Source organism: Podarcis melisellensis (assembly GCF_964234715.1).
Source record: "Podarcis melisellensis genome assembly, chromosome: 9".
NCBI lineage: Eukaryota > Metazoa > Chordata > Lepidosauria > Squamata > Lacertidae > Podarcis > Podarcis melisellensis.
In genome coordinates, this window is record NC_138541.1 from 60,005,931 (window position 1) to 60,023,299 (window position 17,369).

At 41.6% G+C, this 17,369-nt stretch overlaps 1 protein-coding gene across 4 annotated transcripts in view; it reads left to right on the forward strand.

Annotated features, from left to right (window-relative positions):
• Window positions 1-17,369, forward strand: part of RFC1 (replication factor C subunit 1) — a 62,120-nt gene that overhangs the window by 28,707 nt on the left and 16,044 nt on the right. For 3 of the 4 annotated variants that reach the window (XM_081924388.1, XM_081924390.1, XM_081924389.1), the window contains exons 4-11: window positions 1,806-1,922; window positions 8,004-8,236; window positions 9,246-9,320; window positions 12,436-12,513; window positions 13,324-13,411; window positions 13,503-13,819; window positions 14,939-15,046; window positions 15,459-15,638. In XM_081924388.1, coding sequence (XP_081780514.1) covers window positions 1,806-1,922; window positions 8,004-8,236; window positions 9,246-9,320; window positions 12,436-12,513; window positions 13,324-13,411; window positions 13,503-13,819; window positions 14,939-15,046; window positions 15,459-15,638 — 1,196 coding nt within the window. The remainder of the gene's footprint in view (window positions 1-1,805; window positions 1,923-8,003; window positions 8,237-9,245; window positions 9,321-12,435; window positions 12,514-13,323; window positions 13,412-13,502; window positions 13,820-14,938; window positions 15,047-15,458; window positions 15,639-17,369) is intronic. The other variant, XM_081924391.1, reaches the window with a different exon arrangement.

The following is a 17,369-nucleotide window of genomic DNA, read 5'->3' on the forward strand; positions in this document are numbered from 1 at the left end:
ATGAGATCTTGCATGGAGCCGCAGACCAAGGGAGGTTGACAGTTATTTTGTGTTTCTTCCATTTGTGAATTATCGCACCAGCTGTTGTCACCTTCTCACCAAGCTGCTTGGCAATGGTCTTGTAGCCCAGTCCAGCCATGTGCAGGTCTACAATCTTATCCCTGACATCCTTGGACAGCTCTTTGGTCTTGGTCATGGTGGTTACAGTACTTTGGAATCTGCTGGATTGATTGCTTCTGTCGACAGGTGTCTTTGTACAGGTACTGTAACGAGCTGGAATTACAGGTAAGATCTCTCCCTTACAGCAGGTGCTTCTAATCTCAGCTCGTTACATACAGTGAAGATACCAGGTAGCCTGATACCTGGCTGCTTGATAGGGGATCAGATACTTATTTAACTCATTATAATGCACATCAATCGCTGACTTTTGTCTTCTGGTTTCTGGGGGTTTTCCTGTTGTTATTCTGTCTCTCACAACTACAATAAACCTACCATTAAAACTATGGACTGGTCATTTCTTTGTCAGAGGGCAAATGGGCAAATTTAGCAGGGGATCAAAGACTTTCCCCCCTCACTGTACCTAGAAATAAGCTCCACTGAATTCAGTAGGATTTACTTCTGAGTAGACATGGTTAGGATTGCATTCTTAGGCTTGTATATCTGCCTCTTTATATGAACAGCTGAACATTATATTTGGCTGTTGTCCCATTCAGCCCAGTATTGCCCAGTTTAACTGACAATGCCTCTCCAAGCCCTTGGGCAGAGGTCTTTCTCAGCCCTGTTACCAACTTCTTACATGCACTCAGATTTAATTTTTTAAACAATAAATAAACAAATTCATTCCAAATAGTTTGTGCAGCTTTTTTGTGGACTGGACCTCCATCAACTGACTGAGTAGAATCGTTCTTAAAGGCTGTTAAAACACTACAAAAAGGTGACAGGCTTCTTAGATATTTCTTTTTTACTGTTTGCTGAAGCATATTTCTTCTGTGGGTGAAGAAATTGCACAAGTTTGCTTCAATGTAAATGTAAAACCTGGCCTGCTATATGTTATTTCTCATACCCCTGTGGGCCAATTTTGGCAAGTTGGTGGGACCTACTTGCAAAGCAACCATTAGGAGCCCATTTGAAGCTCCTAGTTGTTCCTTTGGAGTCATGTCCTGGCCTGCACCTAACGTCACATAGGTGATTTGGGGAAATGACCTCGTGGGGCAAGTTGGGATTATGCTGGACCTACTTAGGCCTGCAGATCAGAGGCTCATTGTCTCTGAATTAGAAGGGAGCTTTAGTCAGAATCTCAAGTGAATGCAGAATTGCTGTTTTCTTCTTTGGATGTTGTGATGGGATGATGAGCTGCTTGTGCGTAAAAGCTTAGTCCCTCAGAGTTTGGCCAGGTTAGCAAACCTCTGTGTATAACGGAGCCCCTTAAGCATGGCTCCCTCAATCGCTGGCAGAATCCGACAGTGGGCGTTTACGGAATCTCTTCCAACATAAAAGCTCCTTAACGGAAACGCGTCTTCTGGACTCTTGGCGCGACAGTTTCCGGCGAGGGGTGGGTGTCCCTATAGGAGGTCCTGAAACCTCCCCACTGTTTTCGCTGGAAGTGTCTCTGAGCCATCCCTCCGACTCACTTTCCCTCGGAGCTCCTTCTCTCCCCCTGCTGGTTCCCTCTTCGGCTGCTAAGTCTCTCCTAGCCTCCGTGAGCCCTTCCACCACCTGTCCTTCCGATGGCAGTTCCCTGACAGATGTTTTCCTCTTTAGATGGATATGGCAGAATTAAATGATACCACTGTGCTAAATTGCAGATTCTGAAGAGGAGGTCCAGGTGGTGAAGAAATCTAAGAAGCCATCAGATAGAAAACAGTCTTCAAGACCTGATGTGATTCTAAAGAAGGACCCTGTTGTTTATGTTTCAGAGACAGGTAATGAATTTAGCCTGAAGGCAGCTCATATGTGGGGTTTGCGCTGTACTAAAAAATGCTTATGTAAAAAAAAGGCTTTTAAAAGTTCATGGAAGCAATGCAAAAATAAACTTGCCTCTACACTATGATATTATTGTGCTTTAACCTGCACAAGAAACATATACACAGTTTGTTTACTTACAGATTATTCTCTTTCAAGTTATTGACTGTGACCAAAACATGCCAGAATTCTCAAGCTTTACTATACATTTAAAGCAGTGGCAGTCATGATGCCCCCTCAATATTCTGGGTACTGTAGTTTGTTAATAGAGTTGTTGGGATACCCCTATTTCCCACAGAGAGCTACAATTCCCAGAGTGGTTTAACAGTCTATCCCTCTTGCCTGGGAACTATGGGAATTGTAGCTCTGTAAGAATGGAGTATCCTACTAACCCTCAGCACTCTTAACAAACTTCAGTTGCCAGGATTCTCTGGGGAAAGCCATGATTGCTTAAAGTACGAGCCTGCTTTAAATAGGGTGGATAGGGTCTAGGTCATTTGTGGTCTAAAAGGGGGTTAATTTTTTTAAGTATGAAAACATTTTATACTTTCTACAGTAAACCAGGTTGAATGGTTGTTTATGGCTCTAGTATAATTATTCAAACAAAGAACTGCATGGTTTTGTAATAACATGCAGTTTTCTATATTTTTAGCAGAACACCCTTTTTTGGAATGAGTGTTAAACACTGTGGGGTGTAATGTCAGACAAGCTAAATGACAGGTGGATAAATCTGCACCAAGAATGGGAATAATAAGGTTGATGAAAAACTGACTATTTTTGATGACTGAAACTGAAAATTAATTTCCATTCTCATTGAGCTTTGGACTGAACGGTTTTGAAATTTTCATGATGTATGTTCTCTTTAGACTTGTGTGTGTTTATAACTATATATCTATAGAATGTCCTTGGGGATGTGCCCAGGAGTAAGGCAACCAGAGGTGTTCTGCATTAGGTAACCTGAGTGGTGTAGTTAAAGATTTCTGCATGTGACGTGCCAGAAAACATTTGGTCAAGGTTAATTGTGGAGTGTCTTGGTTGCACATCAAGGTTATTCTTATCTAGTGATTGTAGTTAGAGTTAACGACTTAATTTGAAACACATACTGATCAGCTGTGTATGGTTGATCTGTCCCCTGGCTCAGCAGTTTTTTTTTTACAGACAATTGATGTTGCTACTCTGAAACGGTCAATAGGCGTGTCTCAGCCTTGAAATAAATGAAAGAAGATATTGCAGTGCATAATTGATTTCTATATTAACCACTTTACAGCACTACAGACTCCATGACTGAGCAGATCTAAAGCATTGTTTAGGTCTTCCAGACCTATTATTATTGGGGGTGAGGGTGGGTTATTGGTTTGTTCTTGTTCTTGTTTTTATTATGTACTTTCTGGGGGGTTTTTATCTTGTATTTTTGTGTTGTGAACTGCCCTGAGATCTATGGCTGGAGGGTGGTATACAAATTATTATTATTGGCTTCATTCTGGGCCAGCTCTAGACTTCATGGTTCTAGGACCATCAACTGGAGTATCTCAAATTACTGGGTATTGTAAAATCTTGTAATTGTCACGATCAACTAATTAACTCCTGAAAATACAGATTCCTTAAGTGCTCATGGGGTTCTGGCTAATTGGTTCAGCCTTAGGAATTCATGGAGCCCAGTTGTATTGGTTGTTAAACTTTTTGGAGATTTCTCTTTTGACTCTGACTGTTGCTCTGCTGAGGGGTATGTTGTCCAAAGGAAACAGTGGGCTCATTAGTGCCATTAATGTTGAAGCTTTTTAGTGTCCTTTGTGTTTTGCGGTTGTAGACAGCTTGATACAAATGAAGAGGAAAAGAAATTAAATAGCACTGTTTTGGTGCTAAAGCAGACTGATTGCAGCATTGCATTTAAAATAACATGCAGTGGCAGCAGTAAAATGATTTCTGCTGCTGTCCATAGTGCAAAGCACGATTTTGTATTTTTTTTCCCGGAAGGAGAAAAGGAATGTGTTGAGCATGGGCTGTATCTGCTGAGAAACTGACCATCTTTTGCTTCCTATACTGTTCTGTCCCTCACCTTGCAGAAAAAGAAATTCCTTGGATTTGACTTGAGGTACTGTGTGTTTTTAGACTGTTGATTCCTTTCCTTCTGCTGTGTTGTATATAGGTACAGTATTATAGAAATGGGAAACTGTTTTACCTGCTTTCAATCTCATTCATTCTGGCCCAATAACGTGCATTTTGAAAGCAGTGATAAATACCACTCAATTTTAAAGCTATTTTTATTTTCCCACCGTAATCCTTTTGGGTGTACCTTTTGGCACTGTTTCCAGCAGAAATAAATATTTTTTCACACAATCCTGACTTGAAGTTTTTTCTTTCTTCTACAACCAAACAGTCTAAGCTCTGGAGGATTTATGAAGAGTAGGTTTATAAATGGTTGTTGTATGACACCTCTAAGTTCAGAGGAAGCGTTCCTCTGAATACTAGTTGTGGAAAACAGGTGGATTTTTAAAAATCTGATCTAATAGGCAAGGTCAGGACATTCTTAACTTGTTCGCTTGGATTCAGTCCTGAAAGCAGATAAATGGTGGTCCTTGAGCTATTTGCATCTGAAATGGTTTATTGTGTTGAATGACGTTGCTTGTCAGTTTCCAAATTATAGCTAAAGTACTTTCTGAAAATCGTTAGGCAAACATGAGATTAATGTTTTCTTGGCCTGTGCCATTTCAGTTTCTCTTGAACTTGGCTTCCTGGAGATGAAATTCTAAAGTGTGTGATGATCACGTGAAAAATTGTATTCTCTCTTTAATGTAGGAAGTGCCATACAGGTCATTAGGTTTATCATTTAAATCCTCATGAAACACTTTTCATCATTACTGTGTTTGATTAAACCAGCCTCTTTTTCCTTTTAGGTTATTGATTGTCCAAGACAGAACACAATGTCTCTTGGAGAACACAATGTCTCTCACAAGTGATGGGAATATGCAGAGTGGTTTTATAAATATTTCTGTCTCTAACTAGTCTCTGGTAAATTAGCCCAGTATATTGGGAGACATCCAAATGTTTGAGCGTGTTCACTAACTCACATGCACCACTATTTAGCTAAGTATGGGACCTTGAATGTTGTTTGTAGAAGATGACCTCTTATTGCTGCACTGAACCTTGCTCAGTTTCATAAGTGGCTTTTAATTTGCAAGGGCTGTGGTTTTTCTTCGAGTGCTTTTTTGACTGTTCATTAATGAATAATTGAGTGTTTTGACCGATTTGTTTGATAAAGTACACTTGTATCAAAACTTTACTATGCTTTATGTACCCATTTTTTCTATACAAATATCTATCTTTACTCATCCCTGCAGGCCAAGTATAATAAGTGGGTGGGGCCACCCACTGTCAGTCATCTGACATCATGCTGATGCCATGTGACTGAGAGGTAGGTGGCCCTTTCCACCTGTCAAAATTGTAGGTTTGGGAGGGACCTCTTTTGCCACATTGAATAAATAGCTTTGGAAAGAAACCTTATCTGTTTTGGCTGTTCTGTGTTTTTCTAACTCAGCTCAGCATTCAGGATTGAAAGCAAAGTTCCATGGTCCCCATTCAGTATAATAGAGAATCTAGTTCTGGCAATAATTGTTTTCCTTTCCACAGAAGTGAATAAAATTTGCAAGCTTCCAAACTCTGGGTAAATATGCCCAGGGCTTTTTATGTGTTGCACCTCTGAAGTTTCATTTTTGCTAAAAAGCAATAGAAAAGTCAATAACTTTTTTGTTTTCTGCCAGATTTGGCTGCAATTTGCAGGCATTGTTATCCCTTCTGAGGGCATGATATCTGCCAAGAGAGCAACAATATTTCTTTTGTAAAGGCAGGCTTTACAGTTTGGGGGTGGCTATAATAGGAATCATAGGGTGGTGTTAGAAAAAAGAACGTGGATCCCCAGGGAACACTGAGACGGGATCAATGTCACCCACCAGCAAGAACCTTCTTACCCTTAGAGTCATTGGTGAGTGTGGGCTTCTGCTACTACCTTGGATTTTTGGGAATAAAATGCAGATCTCCATTTACTTCCATAGAGAAAGGCATAGACCCACAGGAAAACAGTTTGTAATCCCACCAAACCTCTGTCATTGGAGTGTCTTGGGAAATCAATTGACTGTGATTTAAAGCAAAAGATCCATCCCACCTCTTTACCTCTTCCCCGTTGAGCTCTGGCATTTCCTTAGTCGGTTTGGTTTTGTGTCTCCGGAGCTGGTGGGTAGCTTTGTTTTTCAACAAAACTGCTTGCTATTTGCCGGATCAGACTTTCCTTACAGTATTGATCATGGAAGATTTTTGAGGAAGGACCTGGTGGTTATTGGAAACTGGAAATTCTGCAACACTGAAAACAAAGTTCACAGAGAGCAGAATAAAATCTTACTGATTCTCATATACCAAAGAATTCACTGGCACTTCTGCCCTGGAAGCTGGTTCAGCGGTTTAAATACAAGTTACTGTATTAGGAATTACACGTGCTATTTTTATGATCATAGTGTATGGGCAGCAGGACGCAGTAGCCAGGATGGCTGTTGCTGTGATATGAAGACATGTCTGTGTTTGTTTTAATTTCTCTGGAGAAGTAATAAAATGGGACTTATATTTAAACAGATTCAGTTGATCAGTTTTATGTTTTTATTGCAGCTCAGGGTTTTAACATTTCTCTTCAGATAAGAGGGTTGTATAATTTGCAATTCTTGCATCTCTGGAGGAAAAGGCCTGCTCACATAGCATTGAGAACAGGGTGATGACCAAGCAAAGAGGTTTAATGTCACAAGAAGGATCTCCATGTTCAGGACAGGCTGTGCTTCATTTTCATCACAGAAATGATTGCTGCCAAAGACACAGCTGTTCAATGTGGACATTAGCTTGGTTCTTGAAATGTCACTAAAGGTTGTTGGGGTCAGGCTTGAGAATGAGCTTTGTGGGCTTGATCAAGGTCTCTGCAGGGGAGATGTGAACATTGAAAGCACCCAGATTTAAATGCATGGCAGGCAAGATTTCCCCCTTTACCCCTGTTTTGAAAGGCTGCATATGGTATAAATCCTGCTAGAGACCCAACAGCCATCCACTACCAAATACCCTTTGGACCACAGGTCATTGTGCAGAGTGGAGTTATGCACTTCATGCAGCAATTTTTCAGGGTGCAGCCTCTAAAAGCAGCACCTGTGCAAATAGATGGAGTTAATCTCCATCTTTTTTGCATAGGGTCTATCTTCCAAGGCCATACCCAAGAAAATATTTTTCTTTCTGTGAGAGGGAAGTGGTTGAGAAAGCCCTAATACAGTGGTACCTCGGGTTACATACGCTTCAGGTTACAGACTCCGCTAACCCAGAAATAATACCTCGGGTTAAGAACTTTGCTTCAGGATGAGAACAGAAATCGTGCTCCGGCAGCGCGGCTGCAGCAGGAGGCCCCATTAGCTAAAGCGGTGCTTCAGGTTAAGAACAGTTTCAGGTTAAGAACGGACCTCCGGAACGAATTAAGTACTTAACCCGAGGTACCACTGTACCAGGTTGAGACCTTGGGCCCTTTGCATTTTTTAAATATATATATTTCCATAGTAAGGTAAAAGGTAAAGGTACCCCTGCCCGTACAGGCCAGTCTTGCCAGACTCTGGGGTTGTGCGCCCATCTCACTCAAGAGGCCAGGGGCCAGCGCTGTCCGAAGACACTTCCGGGTCACGTGGCCAGTGTGACATCGCTGCTCTGGCGAGCCAGAGCTGCACACGGAAACGCCGTTTACCTTCCCACTAGAAAGCGGTCCCTATTTATCTACTTGCACCCGAGGGTGCTTTTGAACTGCTAGGTTGGCAGGCGCTGGGACCGAACAACGGGAGCGCACCCCGCCGCAGGGATTCGAACCGCCGACCTTTCGATCGGCAAGCCCTAGGCGCTGAGGCTTTAACCCACAGCGCCACCCGCGTCCCACTATATTTCCATAGTAAGGAAGCATTACTTTCATGTTGGTGTTTTGGTGCTGAGGAGTAATTAAGTATCTTTCTTTCTTTTTTCTTTTTTTTGGCATGCAGATGAAGAAGAGGACTTTGTTAATAAGAAGGTCGCTCCCAAACCCAAGGAAAATGGGACATCTGTGGCTATTCGTTTTGGGACATCTGGAGCATCAAAGACTGATCCCAAACCAAAACTGAAAAATAAACCCCTATCTCCAGTAAAACTGACACCAACCTCTGTAATCGATTACTTTGGAACTGGTAGCATTCAGCGATCAGAGAAGAAACTGGTGTCAAGCAAACGAAAAGAGGTGAGTAACGCAAGAGGGTGACTCTTCTAGCTGATGTGTGCTTATGAGCAGAAAAGTTCATGAACTTCATGAAGAAACTATTGGTGTGTCATCTAGACTTCCTTTTATTAGGGTGTGAGAAGAGCACCTTAAGTGGATTTTGGAAATGGCAGTTTGCCACGTAATATCCAATTAAGGAAAATGAGGGAGACTGCTCATTTTCCGTTTTAAAAGAAGAGAGATTATGATACAAATAAGAGATGAGGAAGGTGGGTTATGTCATTTAAGATGCATGAATGGAATAGGAAACTATGGTCACAGCTACATCATGCATTTAAAGTGCTTTTATGGCACTATAACCACCATGGAGAAACCTGTGAACTGTAGTTTGTTAAGGATTCTGGCCTCCCAGCACCCTTAACAAACTACAGTTTCCAGGATCCGTCATGACTGTTAAAAGTGATACAAGAATGCTTTAAACCATTGACCATAAATCTCAAGACAAGCTGACCAGATGCTTTCATATCTGTCCTCTTTACACTCTTGTTGACAGAAGGCCAATTCAGATTGGGGCAAGGAATGCAAAACATAAGTCCATTTGTTGTGTGGGGAGTGCTGACTTTCCATTGTTGAAGTACCATGCGCTTTGAGTCTGTGCCAGTCAGGAAGAAGAGGAAAGCAAAGCCCTCTTCCTTGTCTTTGCCTAGCTTTTTGGTGTCTGCCTATGGAACGTGGCATTGTTGTGCAATAAAATGTGACAAATGTCCAGAATCAATATGTCGGCACACTAAAATATGTGATCAATATTCTTGCCATTGGGTTCTCTGAAATGTTGCTTTGAAAACGTCTTTATCACCTAGAATTAGATTTCCTCCCTGTACAATTCCTGTTCCACTTGCTTCTTGTTTTAAGCACAGGCATTTAGGTTGAGGCTTTATGATTTTTCTTCTCATTCATTATTCCATGATGCTTGTCTAAGTAATGGGTTCACTGTGAGCTCCCCTGTGATTCTTCTCTCTTTGCGGTGCAGCTGTCACAAAGCAGGGATCCCACACTAGATGATGAGGCTGTCGCCAGGCAGCTACAGCTTGAAGAGAATACGGAGGTAACAACAGACAAATAAGCATGTGCACTTTGCTGGCTTTTTAAGCATAGTTTTCCTTGATAACAAATAAGAAAGGCTCCTCTTGCCTGTTTTGTTGCAGTACAGCCATTCCTGCTGAACCTTCCTTTTTCTATAGCATTTTTCTAGGTTGACTCTTCTTTCCTCTTCCTTCTTCCCCTTTCTCAGTTTAATTTGATTCTTCTTTCTAGACCCTAGTAGTAGTTCACAACATGGAGTAGTCACAACAAATAAGAAATTGCCTTGTCCCCCCATAGATATTGCCACCCACATGAATAAGACACAGTATTTAGTTCTAGGGTTAATATATGATAAAAGAAGAAAGACTCCTGTGCTCTTTATTTAATTCTGTAACCATCTTAAGACTGTAAAGACCTGTATAGGACAAAGGTTGTGCCTCGCAGACTAGAGAAAGTCCTTGCACAGTCATGCTATCTTCAAAGGAAATTATTCCCTTGATAAGGGGAGGTTTTTTTAAAAAGTGGTTGGCTCTCGTGGGTAGCCTTGACTGGTTAGCTTCATAAGCATACTTGGAAAGTATTTGCTAAGCTCAGAGGAAGTTTTACTTTTACTTGGTGTTTCCCTGTTGTAGACTTGGGGGGACAGCTGCAACCTATGGATTAGCCAGCCCTGCCAATTTTATTATTGGTGGTTAGCCGCCCTAAGCCTGGTCTTGGCTGGGGAGGGCGGGGTATAAATAAAATTTATTATTATTATTATTATTATTATTATTATTATTATTGAAAACCACGAGTGGTGTAGTTGCACTCTTGAGTGAGATCTGGGTGCTCTGGTCTTGCACAGAGATTTAAGGCCTCCAGAGGTGTTCTGAAACTGTTAAGAGTAGGTGACCAAAAGCAGTCTCTGGACCATGATGGAAAATATCCTATGCTAAGTGGAAATCTACTGAAAATACAATATTTGGAAAAATATCTAAAATGTGAAACTCTGGAAATTTTATATATACTTGTTTTGACTTGGCTTTCTGCATTGGCACAGTTAGAAGGTTTTTTCCGGCGTTTCATCCTGTAGCTCCCCACAAACTATAAGAGGAAAGGGGACTTTTCCTGTCTGCTGGCACAGCCACACCAATAGCTGCTACCAGTCAGAGTACAGTCTTAGAAAAAGGAAAGGATTATTTGCTGGTGCTGAAACTTGAGCATTTCATGGTGAAATATAGAAGCTGTAGATTATCAGGATTTCGCTGAAGACAAAAAGCCATCCTGTTCACTGAAAATGAACATTCGCTATGCATTTTAAATATTCAACTATGTATGCTATGTTTAAATAGCATGTAAAAGAAATTGATAATTTGGAACGGTGGTTTAGTTTTAGTGAAGTTCAAGATTTTTTTTAAAGAAAATAATAATGTTCCAAGGCACTATAGATGGGAGCTTTTCACTTCTTTGCCTGACTTCCGCTTTTGCTGCTGGGCCTGTCTGCATTCAGCTTCATACGGAAAACAAGAAAGATTAATGCTATTCATTGGTCCAAATACCCTTCTGTGGCTCACAATTGCATAAAAGTAAACCCTGTGGCACTCTTCTGCTTATAAAGTTATCTGTCTGAATCATGCGTTGAGGCAAGTTTTGATCTCATTGTTGCCAAAAGATTGGATTTGTGTAATGTGTGCAGAACAGCTCTTATCAATAAATCTCTTGGCAAGAACAAATTAGCTTTCCTCTTAAGAAACGATATTTGATAATAGCAGGATGCAGCAAATGCTGTATTTATTGCATTAAGGGCGGAATGAAGGAGAAATTCACTTGTTTTTTCCTTATTGTGTTTGACTGAAACTTGAGTGCGTATTTGTTCTAGGAAAGAAAGCCATTTCAGAAAATAGCTTTTTGAAATGGGTTGAGGAAGTGTTGTGTTATATGAGGGGTGGGGGACTTCAGACCAAGGGACAAAATGTGGCCCTCAGCCCTCTCTGCCTGGCCCTTGAGACTCTCTCCAGGGCATACCCCTCACTGGTCCTGCTTAATCCCTTCCTGCTTAATCCCTCCCTTCTGTGCTTCTGCTTGGCTTGAATGTGTCCTTAATTGTAATGGTGCTTCTTACTTGCATGGATGGATAGATACTTGCCTAGAAATCTCTGAATTTTGCATGGCTTGACTGTATCCTGTTGTGCAAAGGCAAGAGCCCCATCTGTTGCTACACCAGCTTTTAGCCTCTAGCCATGCCCACCACTGGTATTCATGCCCTAGAAGGTTGCCATGAGGAAGCATGTTCCTCATACTGAAAAGGAGTCTGCACTCCGGCTTATACCCTCCTCTCATAGCCTGCGCAGTAAAGTCACAGTGTGACACATTTAGGGTGAAAGTGAGCACGGCCTTGGCGAACTTTCCTCTGACAATTTCAGGCAGGTTGTACCAAAAATGGGTGGGGTTGCAGTTGAGGAGCTGGAGGACCTGATGTGTCTTATTTATAAATGCCAGCTAACTGACTTAATATTGCTACTTGCAAGAAGGATTAGATGAAATTATTTGTGGTGTGGTGGTGGTTAGCTAACGCTTGATTTAAATTTATCCATGAGCAGTACTTCCTCCCCTCTTTGGTTTTCCTTAGATTGGCTCAAAAAATGCTGGGATAATGATCTTGCCTCCTCAAAAAGGGGGGGGGGGAGGTTGTCTTCTTCTGAGCCAATGAGTTAAATCAGACCATAGGACATAGTGACATAGTCCAATTCCTTCCCCAAGCACCCCTTCAGACTCCATCCCATCACTGATCTGCAGGTATACCTTCCTATTTCGTGCTACTTACGCAACAAGCCAGGTGTCGCAAATGTAGTTTCCCCATCACTTGGTGAAGACCACTTTGATTTACATTTCCCAGCATTGCTGGTGCTTGGCTTACTACCATAGCAGCAATACGGCAATCTGGGACCATTGTTGGTGGCAAGAGGAAAATAGTTCTTCTCTGCCTTGGGTTGCAATCAAATTGAGTTGAGGAAGATTCGTCAATGGCAAGGAAGATTTATATTCCAAGGCAATGAATTACAAAGTTCAGTAACATCCCTAGTTTAGGTAGCATAGTAATCCTCTGATTTTTAGCAGTGTCCGTTTACTTATTGTGATGCATTAATCTCTTATTTCAGTTGGAGAGGCAGCTGCATGAAGATGAAGAATTTGCCAGAACTCTGGCCATGCTGGATGAAACACCAAAGAAGAAAAAGGTAACATCTTACAAACTGGTTGCTCTGTGCAACTACTTCACGAAGGGTGGGTGCAAGTGGAAATCTGACAGCGGATCATAGTCACCTTGTATATGATGTGGGTATGACAGTGGAAGGCTTTGTTATCTCTGGCGTGTTTCTTTATTTTGAGAAAGAGCCTGCTTCTTTTTGTGTACCTCTTCCAAACTCTTCTTCCCGATAGACCCAAGTTGAGGACTATTGCAGAGGTTTGGCTTGGTGGCTTGGTTGCCAACTCCTGTCCTATGCTCATCACACAAACCTCTGGTCAAATGATTCATGCAATAGAGATGAATGTGGCAGTACAGAAGTTCATCTGATTACCTTGTGTTGCATGAGCACAGTCTTGTTTTGATTGGGATGGGTGCACTCAATAGTGACTATGAATTTGTGATAATCTCTTGTCACTTTCTGCCAATAAGCCTGAATTCCACCCCATATACAACAACAACAATTTTATTATTTGTTTGCCACCCACCTGACTGGGTTTCCCCAGCCACTCTGGCATCTCCCAACAGACTATTAAAAACACGATAAAACATTAAACATTAAAAACTTCCCTAAACATCTTAAGTGTAAATCTGTTAATATCCTATTTGTTTTGCCGAGTTTTAAACATAGACTGTTTAAAATACTTTGCAGTTTGTATTCAGCTTATTTAAAACACAGTAAAAGAATTGGACATCATCTTAAAATGATTCAGACTGATTGTTTATTTACAAAAATAGATTCCTATTTCCTATTTGTAATAGCTTCATCATAATAGTTATTCATGAGCACATGTCTCTTTAGCCTCGAAAAGATCCAGAAGAGAAACAGATAACTTCAACAATCAAAACTAGTCCAGTTGAAGCAGAAAAACATAAACAGGCTCCTAAAGGTATTTTTTGTCCAGCAAAATAGTAATTTAACTTTCAAGGCTGAGGTGGTAGCACTAATTTTTAATCTGCAACATGTTCTTCTCTCTCCAGTAAAACCTGCCAGTTCAACTGTGGACACAAGGCCTAATTCTGCAAAGGACCAGGTTTGCTCAGAAAGTACAAAAACATGGAGTCAGCACCCTGAGTCTTCTGTTAGTAAAGAGAGGAAGGATTTGGGGAATAAGCTGTTGCCCTCAAAACCAAGTTCCAAGTTGGCTGTGCTGAAGCAAAAATCAGAAAGTATTAAAGTAGAAAATGGAACTCCAAAAGGAGAAACGATAAAAAATGGAAGTAGGACTCCAAAAGTAAAGTCGGTTTCACCAGAGGAGACACCTCGAAAGGAGAAAGTTACTCCCCCAAAATCTAAGGTAAGTTTGAAGACCACAATTTAGGAACTGCAGATTTCATCATTATTTTGAATGCATGTTGATGGAACTTGAAAGGTCTTGTGTGGCCTGACATGGATTGATCCAATGCCTTGGCATGGTAATAATAATAATAATTATTATTATTATTTATACCCTGCCCTCCCCAGCCAAGGCCGGGTTCAGGGTGGCTAACAACCAATAATAAAAACAAGTTGAATGAATACAATTTAAAAACAAGATTAAAATACAACACTAAAATGCAGCCTCATCACAGGAGGAGAAAGGAAAAAAGAAAGAGGGGGAGGGAATCAAATTGACTCCAGCCCAAAGGCTGGAACAACTCTGTCTTACAGGGCCTGCGGAAGGAAATCAGATCCTGCGGGGCCCTGGTCTCATGAGGCAGAGCGTTCCACCAGGCCAGAGCCAGAGTTGAAAAGGCCCTGGCTCTGGTTGAGGCTAATATAACTTCCTTAGGGTCCGGGACCTCTAGGGTGTTGCTATTTATGGACCTTAAGGTCCTCCGTGGGGCATACCAGGAGAATGCTTTTTGCCAGACAAGATTTAGAATTTAGCTGAACAGGCTGGATATCCTCAATCCCTATTACAGTGTGCTCTTCCAGCGCACTCCCTGCTGTCAACACTATAGCGTGAATAATACAGGACTGTATTGGGGTGCAGGGGAGATTTCAGTTCCAACATTAATTTCATCTGTGTTGTGAACTGGCTTTGGACAAGTTGCAGAGATGAGAGTCCATTTTAGCCACCTGTTTATAGCTTTTTTTTGCACAATTATGTGCACCGAAGACATTGCTCAGAATGGGGAAAGATCTTGATCAGCTGCTCAACACACAAGAGTTTGTGTGTCCAGCTGCTTGTATTTTTTTCTCTTCAGGGAGCGTGAAAGAGTAGCATCAGTCCTTGAAGAAACAACTGTTTTTTTAAAAAAATAGGCCTTAATTTGAGTAAAGATTAACATCCCAGAAGTGTGTTCAAACTTACCCTAAATGATTGGTGTACAAATATTTTGTATTTGGGTTTATCTCTATTAATGTTTGCTCATCTCTTTACATTATTTGAACTGAGCGGAACCTGATGGCTATGTGATTTTTCTTTTCAAAGTCTGTAAGTCCTGAGGACTCTGAAAAGAAGCGAGCCAACTATCAAGCTTATAGAAGCTATCTTAATCGTGAAGGCCCAAGAGCGCTTGGCTCTAAGGAGATCCCACAAGTAAGTGCAAACATCTTCTTGCAGAAACATATTACGAGTGATTGGTATTTCTAGTATTATTGGGCCTAGCAACTCCTTCCAGACTTTCTCATCTGTTTCTCCCAGGCCTACTGTTGGACACCTGCTGTATTCTAACCAGATACTGTACAATCGATGTGCATTTAAGGCCAGACAGCTGAAATCGTGCATATTTGTTGACAAAGCTGTCTTCAGGTTTGCAGACTGTTCTGCAAGCCAGCAGTATGTTTATACTGTGCCAAAGATCAGTTTTAATTTCAGCATGATGAAGAACAAAATCATTTTTCAAGCAGCGCTTTTTTACTTTTCCTCTCTTTGGAACACGGCTGCTGTAGCTTTCACTTCAACTGCATTAAACTTAATGCTGCTCGTTGGCACCGTTTTTTCTCCTTAGGGTGGTGAAAATTGCTTTGAAGGCCTGACGTTTGTGATCACAGGCATCTTGGAATCCATTGAACGCGATGAGGCCAAATCTCTGATTGAGCGCTATGGAGGGAAAGTAACTGGGAATATCAGCAAGAAGACAGACTATCTTGTGAAGGGTCGTGACTGTGGTGCAGCCAAGACTGACAAGGTAAGTTGTTACCGTGTGGTCATGGAGTCCTTGCTTTGTCATAACAAGCGATCTCCTGCCTCCCTGACCTGTGTATCCTCTTCTCCTATCAAGCAATGTCCCGGTCTTGAGAACAGAATGGCTTCACTTCAAAATTAAGTCTTACCACAACCCCAGCCTATTTGAAATAGTTTTTTTTGTGTGTGCGCGCTAATTTTCTTTCCAGACAACTCTCTGCAGGGCACAGTGGTACCTTGGTTCTTGAATTTAATCCATTCTGGGAGTCTGTCCAACTCCCGAAACCATTGAAAAATGAAGGTGCGGCTTCCGATTGGCTGCAGGAACTTCCTGCACTCAATTGGAAGCCGCATCGGATGTTTGGCTTCTGAAAAACGTTTGAAAACCAGAACACTTCCGGGTTTGCGGCGTTCAGGAGCCAATTTGCTCAATAACTAAGCTGTTTGGGAACCAAGGTACCACTGTACTCGTTTTGTGTGGCTCCTTTTGAAGAGGATGCAGGAGGCCCTCTGGAACACACTGAAGTTCATTTGAGGAAGATCCATTTGGGTTTGAAATGGTTTCATCCCGGGATGGGGGATTGGCGCTTGCAGATAAGAGATATTCTGCCTAACATCAGTTTACAAATGGCTGACATTGAATGTGCTCCCCCGAGGAATATCCCCACTGATCCTCTGCGACCAGTTCCAGTCAGGCTGGCAGACAGCTGTCCTGAACACCCTTCAGAAACTGGGTTTTGCCCCTCAAGCCCTTCTAAGCCTAGGGTTGGGCCAGGCAAAAGCTACGGTCAGGCAAAGAATCATAGACCCCGAGAGGCAACAGGACTGCTCAAGGTGCCCCGACTATAAAATTGGAGAAATCGAGAGAGATATAGCCGCACCGGTAGCATATCTCTTCTTTCTCGTATCCAAAAATGCTAGAAGGGCCTTTACACTTGCCAGAACCTCGGCTCTGCCCTCGCTGGTCCTGGAAGGAGCCTTTAAAAAAGTCCCATATGCTCAGAGACTCTGCGCCTGTTCATTGGGGGATATAGGAAGCCCAGAGCACTTGTTCTTTAGATGTCCCTTTTATGAAGAGGCATGTAGTAAGACCATTGATCCTCTGCTGGTGAGGCTCACCGACCACCTGGAAAAGCAAAAATTCGACCTTTTCCTATTAGGCAAAGATCATAAGACGACCCAGATGGTCGCCAGATTCTGTCCATGGGTAACTCTGGGTCATATCTATGCGGTAGCTTATCTTAAAGTTTTAAGTGTCTATATGCTTATCACATTTATAAATTTTAAATTTATTGTTGTACATTGTTTTAACTGTTTGTTTTCTTTCTGGGATTGTATTCCCAAGTGTGTTTTATAAGCTGGTCTCCGACCGTAATAAATTATCTATCTATCTATCTGTCCTATCTATCTATAGAGATATTTATCCAGTACATCGTATTGTACATTATTGGAAATCAGCATTCGTCCTCACTCCTGCGCTACTTTAGTCAAGTACAATTGTCACCTTGCAGCTGCTCAATAAAAGTGCACTCCTCAGTGTGTTTACACTAAATTCAAGGGCACTTCCAAATAAATGTGCTTAGGGTTACAACTTTAAATGTATCCTGCATTCAGTGAAATGGCCTTTTTCTGAGTTCCATTTTGTTAGCACTATCAACAGTACAACTCTTAAGACTCAAAGGCTTTTAGCCTCAGCAATATGAGGCCAGATCTTTGTGATAGGCAGATTCTCTTC